The 17583-nt window shown below is 38.6% G+C and overlaps 1 protein-coding gene and 1 long non-coding RNA gene across 3 annotated transcripts in view; one reads left to right on the top strand and one right to left on the bottom strand.

Annotated features, from left to right (window-relative positions):
* Positions 1–17583, top strand: part of LOC310685426 — a 621470-nt gene that overhangs the window by 150408 nt on the left and 453479 nt on the right. The window lies entirely within an intron of this gene.
* Positions 1020–17531, bottom strand: FBXO8 (F-box protein 8). Of its 2 annotated transcripts, none has more exons than XM_083456723.1 (6): positions 17267–17531; positions 10339–10675; positions 8424–8550; positions 6426–6544; positions 3962–4158; positions 1020–3181 (listed from the first exon to the last, which is right to left on the bottom strand). In XM_083456723.1, exons 2-6 carry the CDS (start codon positions 10665–10667, stop codon positions 2994–2996), a joined length of 960 nt encoding a protein of 319 aa, XP_083312849.1. In that variant the 5' UTR covers positions 10668–10675; positions 17267–17531; the 3' UTR covers positions 1020–2993. The 2 variants fall into 2 exon arrangements, with proteins under 2 accessions (XP_083312849.1, XP_083312850.1); XM_083456724.1 differs by lacking the exon at positions 17267–17531 and adding an exon at positions 13990–14120.

Below are 17583 nucleotides of genomic sequence, written 5' to 3' on the forward strand. Positions count from 1 at the left end.
ACCACTGCCAATCGCTTGTTTTAAGTGTCAATGAAGTTGCAGCTCTTAGTTAACCCTATGTCTGTCTTCTGACTAAGGGTGCAAATGATTTTAATTTCATTGTAAAATTAAAAGTCCAATTTCACAACCAAACTGTGTTGAAAATGTGGCTCACAGAGCCACAGAATAGTTGGGTGACTATTTGATCACAAACGTGCATTGCAGACAAACCCTTAACAAGAGTTCCTAAAAAAACAGCACCGTCAAAATAGTTAAAGTGCAAGCTTAGATTTATACCTAAACATGCATGCTATTTGAAGGACTCTTATTCATCAGTTTAATAATAATCTAGTTAAGGCTAGCATCCCATTGAACTTTATACTTACATCTGCATAGCCATCCTTAGGACTGCACGATAGTAATATTAAAAGCCTTTTAGCACAGTGGGACAGATTTGCATGCAGATTGTGAAGTTTGTATCTTATTACACTTTAAATGAAAATGAAGCCAAAACATGCATGGCGAGGGAAACAGGAAATCCTTCAAGTCTGTCCTTTGTTCATTTTAATAATGCTTTGGAGATTAGAGGAGACGATTTTCTAAAAGCAGTAAAAAAAAAAGAGCTGGTAATCAACTCTAAGCTTATTGAGTGAGATATTTATTTAAAATAACCATAAAAGGGGGCAACATATTCCTCAATCTGCATTTCATGTCTTCATTTGCAATTCACTAGGATGCATGCCTGCCTCCCCCCCCCTTTTCTTTTTAAAGAAATCTGTAGTGTAATTTGGAGTTTCTTCTAAATGGTGTAGCTATGCACTTATATTGGCTGAAAAGTAATACCAGTTTGTCAAGCTAAGAAACTACAAATGAGTAGTTCGCATAAATCATGAATCCTAGTAATTGGGAAAAATCAATTATAATGAATTAAATAGCATTATCAAGCACTGTCAACACCACATTACTTCAAGTGGTGTTTTAAATCTTTTCAGAACAGACACACGCAGCCTTTGTCAGTCGAGGACCTTTTAGTCAGTAGATTCTTCTTCAAATTTGTCCTTTATTTGAAGCTTTGAGAAATGTTTTAACTTATTGCATGTTTAAAGATGTATTAAATGTATCCTCCCAAATGTAGGATGGGTTTAACTTGCTTTGCAAAAGATACACAGTAGCCCTGAAAACAAGGAATAGCAGCTGTACAAGATTTTTTTCGTATCTAAAATAAAACTGAATGAAACTGATATACTGAATATCTACAAAACATGGAACAGAAATTTACACATTGAACACACTTCTTTGCTTTTGGATGTCTGGGTTTTCTATGGAAATTCTGAGGCCCTGGGTAAGTTTTTATATTGGGACTCAAACTTTTCCTGTGGCTAATGTTTGTCTACATTATAGCATGAATTATATTCCATATCAAAGCTGGATTTAGTTATGCCTATATTAAGGGTTGGAGAGGGTTTAACTACTATCCCTATGAGATTTTTTTAATAAAAACCTTATCCTCCCTCACCCAAAAAAGAAAATAGCCTATTTCCACACACTGGGATTGGTCAAAGGAAAAAAAAAAAAAAGCAGGTTCAGTTATTTGTACAGAAATGAAGGGAACCCAAGCTGCTTAATTTCCATAGCTTTTAAATATCTTCTTTAACATTTCATTATCATAATCATACTGTGAAACTCTATGAGCATATATAGTTCTTGGGTGGGCTATTCTACGGAAAAATGGACACCAGCTATAACTGAGGGGAAAATGGATGTTTTCCCACTTGTGAGTTATGATTATTGTGTTTCACCTGTGCCAGCTCAAGTACTGCTTGGGCTGCTGTTGGTGAACGATACTGCTCAGATAATTCTCACAACCTATTCACAGGCACTGTAGTAGGTAGCAGCAGAACGTAACTGAGAAAGGAGAATTTTCCATATGCAAGGCACACTTGGGATACTCCAGGCAGGAGAGAGATTTAATTGTTAATATTGTATGTGGAACTTCACACATACAATGTGGTTTTCTCATTTCTCCCACCTCAAGAATTCCTGAGCATCATTGATCTTCCTGAATAGTTGGGTCAGGACATGAACAGGAGGAATTGGTGGAAATTGGGTAAGAGGGACCATATGCAAACAGAAATGCCTTAGGCTTGCGCAAAGGATCCCAGCCACTAATTCTAGGTCAAATTCACCAAGAATGTCTCTTGCTTAAGTGGAAGTGAAATGAATCAGCTGTAATACAACTGTTCTTGCATAACCTCCATGATTTTCAGTGTTAATTTTGTTATTATTACTATTTCTGGGCAGCCGCTATGAAGGCACCCAACCCTGAGGAGCCATAGCTACAAAATATGTCCTATGTTTTAAGGCACAAAGACAGCCAGATACTACCCAATTATGCTAGGCTGGTGGCTGAAAATGGCAGTTTAGAATCTAAAATGCTTTGTGTCTTTAAATTAGCTTTTGAAGAGTGTGCATACCAAATGCTATTAAACAAAGGCAACAGCAAAATGAACCAGAGCAGTCTCACAAAGTAAAGAAATAAATACGAAAAGACATAGTCTAGTCTAGAGAGAGACAGGAAATTTTTTAGTTAAAATATTTTACAATAAAATAATTATGGTTATAAATCTCTTTAAATATGTACACATTACATGGTATTTAAAAAAAACAAAAGAACTGGTTAAAGTGTTCAAGCAAATCTACTGCATAAGTCCACCATCTTGTCAGTTTAAAATCATAATGTCAGTTTAACATTCAGAAATTGTAACATGTCAAACTAATGGTAATTTTTGTGCAAACTGTAAGCAAAAATTTTAAAAAATCCAAAATTCTTCAGTTCTCATGGTAAATTGCTAAAAAAATGTTGTTCTTGTACATTTTTGATTGCAGACGGAGGTTAGTATGACCAGCACTAATATAACCCCCATATCTACCAACAAAACAAACAAAACCCAAATCTCATTAGAGATCCAATTCCTTTTAAACTATAAATTCTAAGTCCTAGCAAATTGTGCTTTTTAGGCAGCCACATGGCCTATAAGGTAGATATTGTCATAAAGGTGCCCAACGAAATCTTCACTAATGTTCTGAGCAGCGCGGCGTGTATTTCGGATAAATTCTCTCTTTGACATTTTATTTTTCACATGAGGACTAGTAAGATCAATGGAAAGCAGAATCAAAGAGTAGCATAGTACATAGACAGCATCTAAGGGGAAACGGAAGAAAAAGTCATGACTTTGAACAGATAACATTTTAAGAAAACACAACTTTTTACAACAACAATTTTTAAAACAAATATTTTTTAGGGCATGGCCCTGCCAATGTCTTGCTTGCGTTTTTTTTAAAAAAACAGTCAACATAATTAAATTTTATGAAATAAAATAAATAAATCTACTCTAAGCATGACTGTCTGGAAGACGTAAAACGTTTTTTATTATCATAAGTGTTTTTAAAGGGCTTGGTGAAAAAAAAAAGGGGGGCTTTGTCTGGTGGGTTGGTGTTTTTTTGTTACATGTATCTTCCTGAAGAAGGTGTTCTATAACTGGGCTTTCAATTCCAAAATAGTCCTGTCTCTTGCTCTAACAAGCTTCACCTATGATGCATCAATATTCTTGAGTTAAAGAAGAAACAATCACAGGTAAAGGAATGGAGCACAGAGAATATGACTATATCTGGAATGCTGTACACAATGCTTACTAGAGGTGTCCATCTAACCTGAACAATCCACTTGTGTAGTTACTGGTGCTCAAATCACACTAAAACCAATCTGACCTTAAAAGGAACATAAGCCTGTGTTGGGTTACAGTAAATATATTTACTGGGAAATAAACTTGATTAACGCATAACTAAGCCATAAGCATATGCAGATTCAGAGCTCTTAAATCTCGCAAGACCTAAAAAGAAACATTTGCATATTTGTCAGGACTTGATTAATACTACAAAACAACATTCCACACCATCTAAACTGCAGGCCATTTCTTCTTACCTGGGCTAAGGCCAAGTTCTCTCATCAAATCAGGGTTACAAGCACAAAATCTGTGTGAGAACTTTGTAATAAGAGTCTCAAGATATTCACCACGCTCCTCAGGGGCATGAATGTGCTTGAAAAACTCTCTTAGTGCATTTGGCAAGAACTGATTTCTGAAGTTGTGTAGTGTCACAAGGTCATCTAAAACATCTCGCCTAATTTAAAAAAAAAGGAAAAAGAAAAGCCTTTTAAGACAAGTGACAATTATGCAAAAAAACATTTTTGAAACTTATCAGTGAAACCTATGCAAATCTACTCAGATGCAAGTCCCAGTGAATTCAATGGAACCTACCCCCAGGTGTGTATAGAACTGTAACCATAAAGACTTTGGGGAGAGGGTTACTTTTCTGTTCTAAATCCTTCATTTCATCAAGACTTAATAAGGGAAGATCTACAAACCAGAACAAACAGTATACAGTTCAACCTAACATATATTTAGCATGATTGGTGCTCTTTATAGTACAAATTACACCTAAGTATTACGATTCCTGTCCATTGGTATAGCACGTTAAAGGGTGTTGCAATATGTATAGTTATTTTCTTTCTGTGGATATAGAACGGCAAAAATATATTGCATTGCAAGTCTGTATGTATCAACAACATACTGTAAAAAAACCCAGACATCATAACTTATCAAGATATGCAAATAATGGAAAACAAAACCTCCCTCTAGAGAAAGATATGGCAATAAGACTAACAGTTCTTTTAAAATATTGAAACAATGCACTGCAATGCAATCAGATATGCCACAGAAACATCTGATGAAGGTCATATATCATATATGCATGTAGTACAGTAGTCTGTAAGACTGGTTCATTGATAGCTACTAGAGCTAGAAAAATAAGTAACAGTTCTGAGGCTGCTGTTTTCAATCACAAGATGGCTCTTTGAGTGGATCATACACAGGTATTCAGCTCTTAATGCACCCAACCTTAAGAATCTGCATGGTATTGTCAATGAGACTATATATCCTGGAGACTTCCTGAAACTTTTCAGGTTGCAACAGCTGAGTAAGTGCCAATCAAGATTACATGAACATTTTCAAAATATTTCCAATACAATTTACAACCTAATCCTACATAGGCAATTTCCAAGGAGCTTACTTCCCAGGTACGTATGTACAGAACTGAAACCTTAATATTTCAAATACCTGAGCCATCAACTGACAAATAAACAAAGCCAACTACAGATAATATTAAACAATAATACATTTCATATGAACACATTAACAACGGAGAATGTCAGATAAAAGGAAGAGAACACATGATGGAAGAGGTATACAGGAAGCAGGTCACAACAGGCACCTCTGCTATATGTTAGTTAGAGCCTCCAATTACAGTCCAGGTTTTTACCAAAATGAGTTGTCTCTAAAACTCTAAAATTCATTTCATCCTCAGATCACTTTGATATCCTTTCTGACATTTGTCTATGGGTTTTTGTATATGGAACATTTTTGGGGGGTTTCTGTTGTACACTTCGCTTCTTCTCTTTCTAAGGGCCTATTTACATGTTCCATTTTCCTACTCCTACATCTGCTTGGCTCTTTTTAGCCTTTCATTACTTTACCCTTTGCTTCAGTTCAAAAGAAAACTCCCTGGATAGATCAACAGTGTTGTGGTACCTTAACAGGAATAGAATTATTATGGTGTAAACATTTTGCAGAATACATGGACTTTCATGGACTGGATGAAAGTGAGGGGCTCTCACTTTTTCTCCCAAGATATGTTATAAACGGAATCAGAACTCTGACTGTTGTTGTTGTTGATAATAAAAATCATCATCATCATCAGCGGAGACCACAATTCCAGACATACAGTACATAGTGAGCCGATAAAAACCAAAGTTAGCAGTCAAGAAAACAGGTCTGGAATTCCTTCTGCAAGCTAGATAGCTGCCCCAGGGCAGCAACTCAGAGATAGTCTTGAGCATGTAAACAAATAATTATTCCTAGGAAATCCTCAATACCATATATGGATAGTATAGTTTTAAAATAATATCAAGAACATCAGAATTTGCTCAAGCACTATAGCAATTAGTGCTTACTAGTTTGAACCTAATATGGCTAAAGAAATGGTTCTATAACTGGGGCAAGTGTCATATGCAACCTGAACAAGATTTTAACTAAGGGATTACTTTCCTTTCCAGAGTTTGAAGTGTTTGATGAACAGCAGAGGAGCATCATTCCAATTAATGCTAGATTTCTATTGCAAGAAACTTGCTATCAACACATTTTTCCACTATTGGGTAAATTTCATTGGTAAAGTGCCCAAAAAAAGAATAAAAAAAGATCCTCAGCTTTGCCGTCACTAAATTGATGTATTTTATTATTAACTAATGCCCCATTCTTCCAGTGTTTCAAATGAAAATACAACTCTGCTAAATAAAAGGGAATACAATGCTTCCCAGTTTATAATAAAGTTACCTTTCATCAAGATAGATTCTCAGTTTCTTCCAATTTAGTGTTCTCGTACAGAAGATAAACTTAGCTATTTCCTTTGGTGAATCATCCAGTATTCCATTGGACATGAAGTAGTTGACTCCCTGGGACAAAGAGATGTTTTATATATGCAATATTAGGTTTTTGTGCTCAACAGGGGAATTTGGAATGGAACAAATCCTAATAATGATGAAGAAATTCTATCTTCAGAACTACATTTCAATATATGCCATCCAATTCATATGCAAATAAAACATGCATTAGTGTAGTTATTAATGAGATTTTATATGTAGTAAAGCAGCAGGAAACATACTTCCTTCAACATGAACCTTCTCTCTTTTTTGATTGTGTGTGTCATACTAGGTTGAAATTTAAGACTGCTATGGAACCGTACTTCATTTCCTAACTGGGTATCATGCTGAACATTTAGTCAGCCTTTATTATATAGCATTCATTTTACTTTAAAACAGTCATTTTCATGTCCTGCTGTGTACAAGATCACATTCAAATGAATGCATGGTTTTGAACTTATAAGATGTTATAAGATGTTAAAATGCAGGCATGTTTAGCCTGCACATGTCTTGAAACCACATAACATATTCTAAATGTTAAAAAATATATTTCAGGAAACTCACAGACCAGCATGTGCCGTAAAATATGTTATTTGACTAGTTCTTATAATCAAATTACAGAAATATTGATTACATTTTCTAAATTATTCTTGCTCTAAACCAGGCATAGGCAAACTCAGCCCTCCAGATGTTTTGGGAGTACAACTCCCATCATTCCTAGCTAACAGGACCAGTGGTCAGGGATGATGGGAGTTGTAGTCCCAAAACATCTGGAGGGCCGAGTTTGCCTATGCCTGCAGTCTAAACACTATCCACATGAGGAAGAGAAGAGGAAAACTGCTCACACACATTTAATGAAAATTATAAAATATATGATGAAATGTAACACTTGCACAAGGCACTTCTGGTATCCTCCCACTGGAAACTGCACCTACTCCCAACAGCAGCTTGTGCTCCTTCATCAGTGTTTGTCCTTGCTAAAAGCAGAAGGAAGCCATAACTAGTTTGCTACTGACAAGAACAGATTAGCTGATGGTCCTATAGTGCAAGTCTGAGGAACCTTTTGGGCCCAGCAGGCCAGATCTTTATCACCCCCAAGCCCATAGTTCAGCTTTGACAAGTGGTTGGGAAACCGTCATTTGTCAATCACCTGATGTCATAATGAGGATTGACAGGTAGGTGGTCCAGCCCACCTAAGTTGGCCCAGGCGGGTGATTACCTAACATTTCTTTCTTTCAACAAAACAGTTTTACAAGACAGAAAAAGCAAACAGAAAATTAGAAAATGAACATGATCAAAAAATTAAGGGCTCTAAACACACACAGGATGCATAAATGTAACACATAACAGTATTTAATTTATTTGGAGTATTTCTAACCCACCTGCTAACCAAAGCTCTCAGTTATTATACCCGCTACTTTACATTTAAGGTTTGTTTCAGCATTACAAAGTGTTTAAAGACAACTCCATCCTTTGTTAAAGTAAAACAATCATTAGGAGTCAAGCTTTCTTTGTTTCTTAATTCCATAACAAAGCTGAAGTTCCAATTAATGAACAGCTTTACCACACTGGACTGTGTTAGCATTTTGTGCCACAACTGCATATATTTATTTTCTCATTTTTTCTACAAATGAGACATTTATTCATAAACCTGTAGTCAAAGGCGAAGTAATGTACTTTCTGTTAAACCTTAATCCTAAAACATTTGCTTTAAGCAAGTACAAATGGATTTCAACAAAATGTACATACCAGAAAGTATGCTTCTAATTAATGATTATTATTATTTTTCAATTGTACATCTATTGGGCACTTCTATGCTCCACTAACTTTAGATCTGCCCAGCAGTTTAGAAACCAACAAGAGCACCAGAACTATCACCAACCACTTACTATTGTCATCAACATCAACTCACCTCTTCTGGATTGGCATTAAAGGTGAGGCTGCCTTCATCCAACTGCATATACAGTTTTCTAAATGAAAATCCCAGAGGCGGACGTTTATTGTATATGGAACAGTGACCCCAAGTGGATTTGCACAATCTACAAAAATGGAAGAAGCATGTTCAATACGGAAATAGGTTGTGCTCTAACTCATTTTCAGGTCCAAGATTTCAGGATTCTAGGAGCCCACCAGATATTACAGTAGTACTTGAAAAGTACCACTTAATGTTTCAGTTATATAAATATAACCTAGTACATAGACTTTAATAGGAGTTTTCTAAATAGTCTAAAACATACTTCTCATTATGTTTGATGAAGAAAAATGAGTGAACCAATTAAATACCTAGGATTTGCACAACTACCGAAAAACTGACTTATTTTTTTGTACTGCATCATTGCCAACGCAAGTAGTATCAGTACAAAAATCTTCCAAACATATACATGTCTAAATTTCCACACAGAAATAGTCAAACAGATAACTGTAAGTACATGTAAGCCTCTGTAGCGTGAGGGGCTTAATGAATGGTGCTATCCAGTACTTGCCTTCTCATCCTAAAAGTCTCATTAATATTTCAGAGACTAACCGGGTAAGTAAATGTAAACATCAGTTGACCCCAAGCTTGAATCTTAAAAAAATAATAAACCTACCAGGCATTAGGAGAGAGGAGCTTTACTTTCAGAGAATTTATCAATTCACAGAGAAGGAATGTCATCCAGTGTGTGGTTGTGTGCTTCATGCAGGATTACAACCCAGTACTGCCTATCCTTTAGAGAGTATATCAAGTAAAGAACATCTAACTATATCTGGAACTTGGTGCTTTAGGGTGCAATTGAACTATTAAATTTATTTTTATGAAAAAAATAAATCTCATGAAGAAATTCAAGACGTACTTCCAATTGCATGGGTCAACACACTCCTTTTACCCTTCCCAAGGGCTTTTTAACTTTGCCCTGTACAAAATCTTATTAATGCACACCTACATGTTGGGAAGTGGTACACACAAAACTCATTTTCTCCACTCTCCCTTTTTTGTGACCAGTTAGTCAAGTTGTAGCCAGGCAAGCAGTTGTTTTGAGCATTATGAAGAGAAGGCTAACTTTCTGCTTCCAGAAACATTACTGACTGGTGCCATTACACAAAAACAGGCCCTCTCCATTTAAGACAACCTTGTAGCCCAAAGTGCTGATCTTGAAAATATTTGCACTATCAAATTCAGCAAGCCATATGTAGACCAGGATAGGAACTGAATTTTCATGAGCAACTGTATGATACTTGTGATAGCTATGCTGAAAAATAGTTCTAGAAGCAGCCACAATGAGTTCAGTGTTATGTTTCATGCTCTCACCAAACATGTAGTTTCACTTTAGTGTCTTTAGACCAGGCATAGGCAAACCTGGCCCTCCAGATGTTTTGAGACTACAATTCCCATCATCCCTGACCACTGGTCATGTCAGCTAGGGATTATGGGAGTTGTAGTCCCAAAATATCTGGAGGGCCAAGTTTGCCTATGCCTTCTTTAGACCACCATGTACCTAGTTTTTTAATAGAGCCATTACGGTTTCCACAAAAGTAAGAATCACGTGCAAGAACGCTTACCATTTCTGAAATGCCTCTGCATGACCTGAGAGCACACTCTTTTTCTGAAGTACCATCACCTTTGAAAACTTAAGTTAATTGCTCCTGAAGTTCTATCACTCTGTACTCTCCTTATCGGATTTAACTTGCAATTTGGAGGCTCAAAAAGCCTAGTTAATTAGCTACAATTACAATTACACAGTAGTTTTTCATTTTTGATGTTTTGTTTAAAGAAGCAAATGGTTTGGACAAGAAATCCTGGATCTAAATTGACTGTTGTAACCTGTGCTCATGACCTCTCATTAACTTACCCTTGCCAAAGAAGCTCATCATTAGCAAGATCCTGCCAAACACATGAAGCCAGACAGAGGTCTGTTGCATTCAGGTATGACAAAATGGTAAAGCTAAGTTCAGGAGGCAACATTTCCAGGTTGATGAACCCTTCTTGTTCTTTTGACTTCCGAGTTTTCAACAGATGGTAAATGTCAATGCCTCCCTGGGCATGTTTCCGATGGTTTGCGTTTGAAATGTTATTAGCAGCTATCCTTCTACCATGCTCTCTGGACAGATAGCTTTGTCCCGCGTATCCCTGGTGTTGCAGCTGCTGGTTCCTGGCCACTCTCCACAGCCCCTGACCCATCTGCAAGCCTGCAGGTTGTAAAGGGGGGAGGAACACAAGGATACACCCAGATTAGTTCATTAACCAACAGAAGAAACAGTTTCATAGTCATATTTGTAAGAACAAGCAAATAAAGTCTATGGTTCTACATGCAATTATGCTTAAACAGTGCACAGCATTAAAGTGATTTTCACCCAAAGGATTACAAAATGAATGAAAGGCATGACAAACATAACCCATAACAGCGTTCTCCAACCTGATGCCCTCCAGATGTATTGGACTACAACTTTCATTCATCCTAACTACTGGCTTTAAAAAAATCAAACTGGTATCTTTACTTTGACACTTTAGAAAACCATTAAAATGCCAGTGCAAACAACCACCACCAACAGAAGTCTTATAACTGTACAGTACTAGAAAGCATTCAGGTGAGCCTGCAGACACCAGAAACACTTTCACTGTGGTTTTGCAGGAAATATCTCTGTTCTAAGTATCTTATGCGACTGTGGTGTTTAAAAACCTTTTGTCCCTAGTATATAAATATAACAACTAGATTTTATTTTATTGTGTTAAAACAAAGCACATATGCTTTTAAGCAGCTTATCGAGTGTTTGAGAAAACTGGAAAGGCATGATTGAAGCTATTCAATGGAAGACTTTATACTCCAAGAGCTATTTTTTCTGCTCAGGCTTAATGAAGTCCACTTTATTATGACTATCTATATCTCCAAATTTATACCCTTTACCACTTCCTTTTATGGGCAAGATGAAAAATGCAACATTTTTGGGAAGTAGGTCAGGTAGAGCAGCACCTCTTAAAAGATGCAAGAGACAGCCCTTTCCCTATGTATGTGTGTGAAAGGAATTTCTACTTTGGGAAGGGGGGGGGGGGGCTGAATTCTAGCAATTGTTCTCCACAATTATTTGCCAAATAATATTTTACAAGTTCCAGCTTTGAAGGCAACTTCAGGACAGCTGTTTAGGACTTGGAAATTCTTTCACTTCTCTCTAGCATTACGGGAGCAATGACATTGCCTAGATAAACAAACTGCACTGGGAAAGGAGTCATGGCAATACATGTGAGGCTGCATTGTGTATACAGATGGAATACTTAAATCCTGTTGATTTCAATAGAATATAACAGCAGTTTAGAGTTGTGCAAAGGACTGTATCCTAAATATGTCCAACATATGTTTTAGACTGCAATTAAAAACATCCTCCCTGAAGTCTAGTTCAGTCACCTTGTAAATTAGGCACCTACATCATGTTTTTCAGTATTAGCTTGTATTTACTAAAAAGCTGAAGGAAAGCTGTATAAGCTCATAGTTTCTCATCATAAAACCTGCTAATTTTAGTGGGGCTTGTGCAGGCAGAACAGGCTTTTCAAGGTCAATCCCCAAACTCAAAAGTAGTTATCCGTTCTTGACTTGTAACATAGGCGCATGAACAGAATAAAAGCAACGTTTAGAGAAAGAATGCATGTTGTGACAATATAGAACTTGTCAAATCACTTAATGTAGAACAATTATATGAACTTTATTTACATGTTTTAAAAGAGATCAACAAAGAAAAGGTAAGAATCCCAACAACTTATCACAGGAGTAATCAGAAGATGGTTCACAAGCTACAAATCTGGACCAATCCCCACCCCAAACAATTCAGTAACAGTAGTGTAGGCTGCTGAGTGAGGAGATTGTGAAGGCTTGATAAGGCTGAGAGCCTTATCTTGCCCATACATGATCATACATACAAACGAGCAAAGCCAGATTTAAAAAACAACAACCATGAGTCTTGCACAATTCTTAGAAGGTCAACAAATCAAAGGTCTCCTGAATTAGGCCATAAATGTGAACTCACGATGGAAGAAATATAGCCCAGAATCTCAACACTGCTCTAGTAATTTGCATAAACATGTCCAATCTGCAGCAGCAAAGACATTTAAAGGTACACAGATCCTAAATCATTTGGGCTTTATAGATGAAATGTTCATTGCAGCTCATTGCTAACAGCAGAGCACAGTATACATCATTTAACCCTAAATATAAAAATTCAAAAACTTAATTCAGGGAGGGCTTCCAGGGATAAGGCACTTGGGGTGGGGGTGTCGTCTCCTATTCCCTATGCAACGTCATTACATCCAAAACAGTTTTCTATCACTTCAGTATAGTGCACAGCATGTGACTGGCATTAAATAAACATTGAATGGTATTGAAGAATTAAACTGTATTTCAGCTGATGGTAATATTAATTACTATTAATCATGCTTTTTACAACTGATGATAACTCAAATAAGCATTTTAACTTATTTTTGTAACACAGTGTTCTGATCTGCAGCAGATCACAAGCTGTGTACTGTAGTCTAGGAACAACAGATACACTTGTAATGACTATGAGCGGAACAAAAGCTTCCGCTTTTCAGAACAAATAATTATGCCAGTTGTTTTGCATTCCAACAATCAGAAGTGTTCAGTACAATTTTATAACATGCATCTCATCTTTGAAGAATACAGTAAAAATTCATTTTTATTTATAAATCAACCTGTTCTTAGATGGACAATAAGAACATAGGCAAAAAGAAGCAAAAACATACAAAACTTAAATACCACATACACTTCCCCTATTAATACAAGCCTGCTTAAATAAAGCTGTTGCATTGCTTTGGTGAAGTGTTTAGAGGCTAGGCTTTGGTGAAATCCAAACTGTAAAGCAGCTATCCAAACTGAAAAGAGCCTATATTGCCATATATACTGTTTGTAAGGGCAACTAATGGTATAAGACTACAAACCGTGCATACTTATCTAGGAGACACACTCAGTGGAAATGCATTAGAATCAGACTGTAAAATGGGTAACGGATTAAAAATTAACTGAAAATTAAGATTCCATACACAACATGGGAGCATTTCACAAGAGAGGCTCTAATAAAACTATATTTGTAACTACTGAAACCTGTCAACAATATTTATAAAAATAGGTTGTGCTCTCCGTTATACTAAGTACTAACTGAACAGGCTGAAGAGATAAACCAGATTGACATATATAACTACTAGCCAACCAATGACTTCTGTGAAACCAAGAGCTTAAGGCTCTCTGTGGCTTTTCCAAGGATTTATCTCTGCTTTTTTCCTACAAAGCAATTATTTTTAGCAATAATCCTGAGATGGACATTCCAGAAGCTGACTACTGTAACATCTAGGATAAAACCTCATATCCTGTAATGAACAATGCCCATTGGAAGAAACATATAGCAAAAAAGAGAATGATGTAAATAACGAAAAGCACGTGCTTTTGTGCAATTTGTCTTTCAGCACTCCCCCCCCCCCACATTAATAAAGCCAGTATCACCTTTCCCCTTCAGCTGCCAGGGTGGGCAGCCAATGGGCTGCAGAATGCCATAGCCTTCCCTTCCATGGCTGGAGAGAGTCAGAGAAGGATGTTTTCTACTGCCAGAGGCTTCTTTACCACCACATCCTTCCTATCAGTGGGGAAAAGGGGAAATATGAGGGTGGGGGCTTGGATCTATAAGATCTAAAGTCCTTCCATTCCCCCAAACTGGCCACAAAACTATGCCTACTGTAGTTTTTTCCTTTTCCCAAACAGGCAATTGCAGCAAAAGAAAAGAAAACCCTTGATCACGGCAGAATTTCTTTTAATTGCCCTGCCCCACCAACTTTCACTCTAGTCAGCAGGGCATAAGAAGCAGCAGTTCCTCTGCCATGGACTCTCTGCCCCACCTCATCTCCACATGATTCCTCTGCCCATCTCCAATAACAACATTATGGATCATTCTGAAGTTTGCATAGGGAAAGCAGGAACACCTTTCAGACGCAACCTGTACACAGTAGGTAACTTCAGCAGAAGACATTTCAAAATTTGCTTCACCAGCACTGCAATCCTATGTATGTCTGCTCAGAAGTACCGTATTTTTCGCTCTATAGGCCACACTTTTTCTCCCCCAAAAATTAAGGGGAAATGTGTGTGCGTCCTTTGGAGCAAATGCAGGCTCCTTGGCTTCAGCGATAGCAATGCGAAGCCTCTGAAGTGCAGAGGGAGTGCTCCCTCCGCGCTTCGGAGGTTTCACGTTGCTTTCACTGAAGCCTGGAGAGCAAGAGGGGTCGGGATAGCCGCCTGAAGCCTGCGGAGCGCAGTGCGAGTTCCCGCTCCGCAGGCTTCAGGTTCCTTTCCCTGAAGCCAGGAGAGCAGGACTGTACTGGCTTCAGCAGAGAGAGAGCTACGCAGCGCCCCTTCAGCCAAGCAGGAGGAGAAATGGAAGGGGCTCCGTTTCTCCTGCCGCTTCGCTGAAGGAGCGCTGAGCAGAGAAGGGGCGATTTTTTTTTCTTGTTCTCCCCCTCTAAAACAAGGTGCGTCCTATGGTCCGGTGTGTCCTATAGAGCGAAAAATACGGTAATCCCCACTGAGCACATTAAGAGTTTACTCCTAGGTTAGCATTGAAAAGCTACAGAGAGCCTTAAGCTCTTTGTTTCACAGCAGTCATTGGTTGGCTAATAGTTATATATGTCAATCTGTTTTATCTCTTCAGCCTGAAATGCAAGAATACATACCACAATAAATTCAGTTTCGCTAAAGAAGATTCTAATCCTTATCTATAACATACATTTTTATGCTGCTGCTCTATTTCTATGCATTAAAACATATCTACTGTATTTGTAATTTCTAAATGGTGTATCTGATTCTGATTTTATTGATGTTTAGCTTAGCTAATTTTTAAAATGCTTAATTTCGGTATCTCACCCTGAGTAAATCTGAGAAGCAGCTAAATAAATGCTAAAACTATATAACTAACGGAACAATATCTGACCAAAGCCCAAATGAAACTTCTCAAGGTAAAAACGTGAACAGGTGCCTAATCACCACACTTGAGACTGATGACAGCTACCAGAGAAGGTGAAATCCACAAAGCATAAATAATGAACACCCTAATTTTATGCAAAATTATGCATGTTAAGCAGGCTACAGATCTAAATTACAACAAAGCACATATAGTGCCACATTCTATCCACTGTCAAATTCTGTGGGAGCTGGAAAGGAGAGTGTCTTAAGTTCTCCTGTCAAGTGCAACTCATTAGCTGCCAGCTTGCACTGATGGAACTGCACAGCTCCAGCACCACACATACACAGGAGACATTGACCGGACATCAGTTCAACTGCACCGCAGTTGTCACAGATGTGAGCAAAGAAAGTGATGAAAGATCAGGACCGAAAGTCACTCCCCCTTCCATGGACAAATGTGACTATAATCCTATCTGATGCAAGATTAACGCTGCATACAGAAAGTATGGATGTTAGAATATTATAATTAATCCACGCCCAAACAGGGCAGGTAGTTCACCTTCTCCACACCAAACAAGTGCCGGTGACAGCACCATGCTCACCCTCCACAAAAGTGTAAGGAAAGAAAACCAACATTCAAGTAACGTGTGTAATGTAGGGTTCTATCTATAAAATCCAGAAGTAACAACAGAATCATTGCCTTTGCATCCTCTCTAAACCTTCACCATACAGGGCACCACAGCAGAACCTGCCCAAGACATATTGCTGTCTAAGGCAAAGGTCAAGATGGTGCTGTCCATACCATACTCAGAAGTTGGCTCAACTGGCAGTTAAACCATACTTCAACATTGGCAACAGGCAAAGTTTAGGGGGTGCATGAAAGCCTTTGTGGCACCAGCAGCAGTGATCTCTGACAGGGAAGTGTCAAAGGGCTGATGACTAGACAGGCACACCACCACACCGATAATGGTATCTGCTGCCTCAAGCAATTGTCTCATCCAGCCTAAGCACAGGGTCAGTCCTGAAGCCAAAGAGGTAGAGGCAAAGAAAAGTGGCATGTCATAGGCCAAGCCAACAATTCAATGTACTGGAGATTTGGAGACCTAGATTTAAAGCAGAAATGGCAAGCATCTCTCCAGTTAGGATTTTCCTTGTATTGGCATGCACAAGCTTGTATGGAGAGAAACACTAGTCAGATCATTTATCATCTTCCCTTTATTGATAATTTCAAAGTGAACTGCAAAAATTTAAAATAAGTAGAACTGCAGGAAGGAAGACAGCTTTGGCAAGAGGCACATATCCAATGGCAAAACTGCATTAATGTTTACTGAGAAACTGCTACTGAATCCAACGAGACTTATTCCAACCTAAGTATGCAATAAGTTAACTTAACCAGAAGTTACCTGTTATGCAACCACTTTCCTCAGTTCCTAAATACCCAAATTATTAAACAGGTTTGGTGGCTTAAAAATATATATATATATATATTATTAATTTCCTCCATGCACATGCACCGGAAGGGCTGCAGGCTGGGGGGTGGGGAGAGATTACACTACATTTGAACTACTCCCAGGGCGATTTCAGGCGTGTGACACTCTGATGTGAAGAGCCAGAGCTCGTGCAAGGAAGGGATGCGTGGAGGAACTTAACCCTATGAAGGACACAGACAGCTGGGGCAACTTCCCAGCCATGAAAACTCGCTCAAAGAGAGATGCTGCCCAACCGCATCCCAACCCGGGGGTGGATGAGAGACGGCAAAGTCCGCTCCCCACTCCCCGATTAGCCTCAAATGGCAGCTCCCCCCCGGTGTCGCGTTCAAGGCTCCCCTTACCTGTGCTAGCTCCAGTCCCAACCGCCGCCGCGACGAGCCGTGTTCAAATCGGGTGCGCGAGCCTTATAAGCAGCGGGGGGGAGGGACCGTCGTCAGGCGGCCTCGTGCAGCCGGCGGAGGAAACGGGCTTCCGGGTCCCTACGCAAAAACATGAGTCGTCACCTCTTCCACACACACCCCAGAGCGTCTAAACGGTGGTTGTTGTTGATGCAGCTGCCGCCGCCGCCGCCGCCGCATATGTTGTTACCGGAAGTGACGTCGGCCCCTCCTGGCCCAGAGAGACCGACGCGGGGTTCGCAGCGATAGATTCGGTTCCA

The sequence above is a fragment of the Podarcis tiliguerta genome (genome assembly GCF_965153285.1).
Source record: "Podarcis tiliguerta genome assembly, chromosome: 9".
Taxonomy (NCBI): Eukaryota; Metazoa; Chordata; class Lepidosauria; order Squamata; family Lacertidae; genus Podarcis; species Podarcis tiliguerta.

Bases quoted from the DNA above. Each gene is read 5' to 3' on its own strand.
- FBXO8 (XM_083456723.1), bottom strand. From the start codon at position 10,667: ATGGGTCAGGGGCTGTGGAGAGTGGCCAGGAACCAGCAGCTGCAACAC. The intron at 4,159-6,425 runs GTAACTTTATTA...TTTTTAAATTAG, and splicing joins AGAATCTATCTTGATGAAAG to GCGAGATGTTTTAGATGACC. The intron at 3,182-3,961 runs GTAAGAAGAAAT...GTTTCCCCTTAG, and splicing joins AGAACTTGGCCTTAGCCCAG to ATGCTGTCTATGTACTATGC.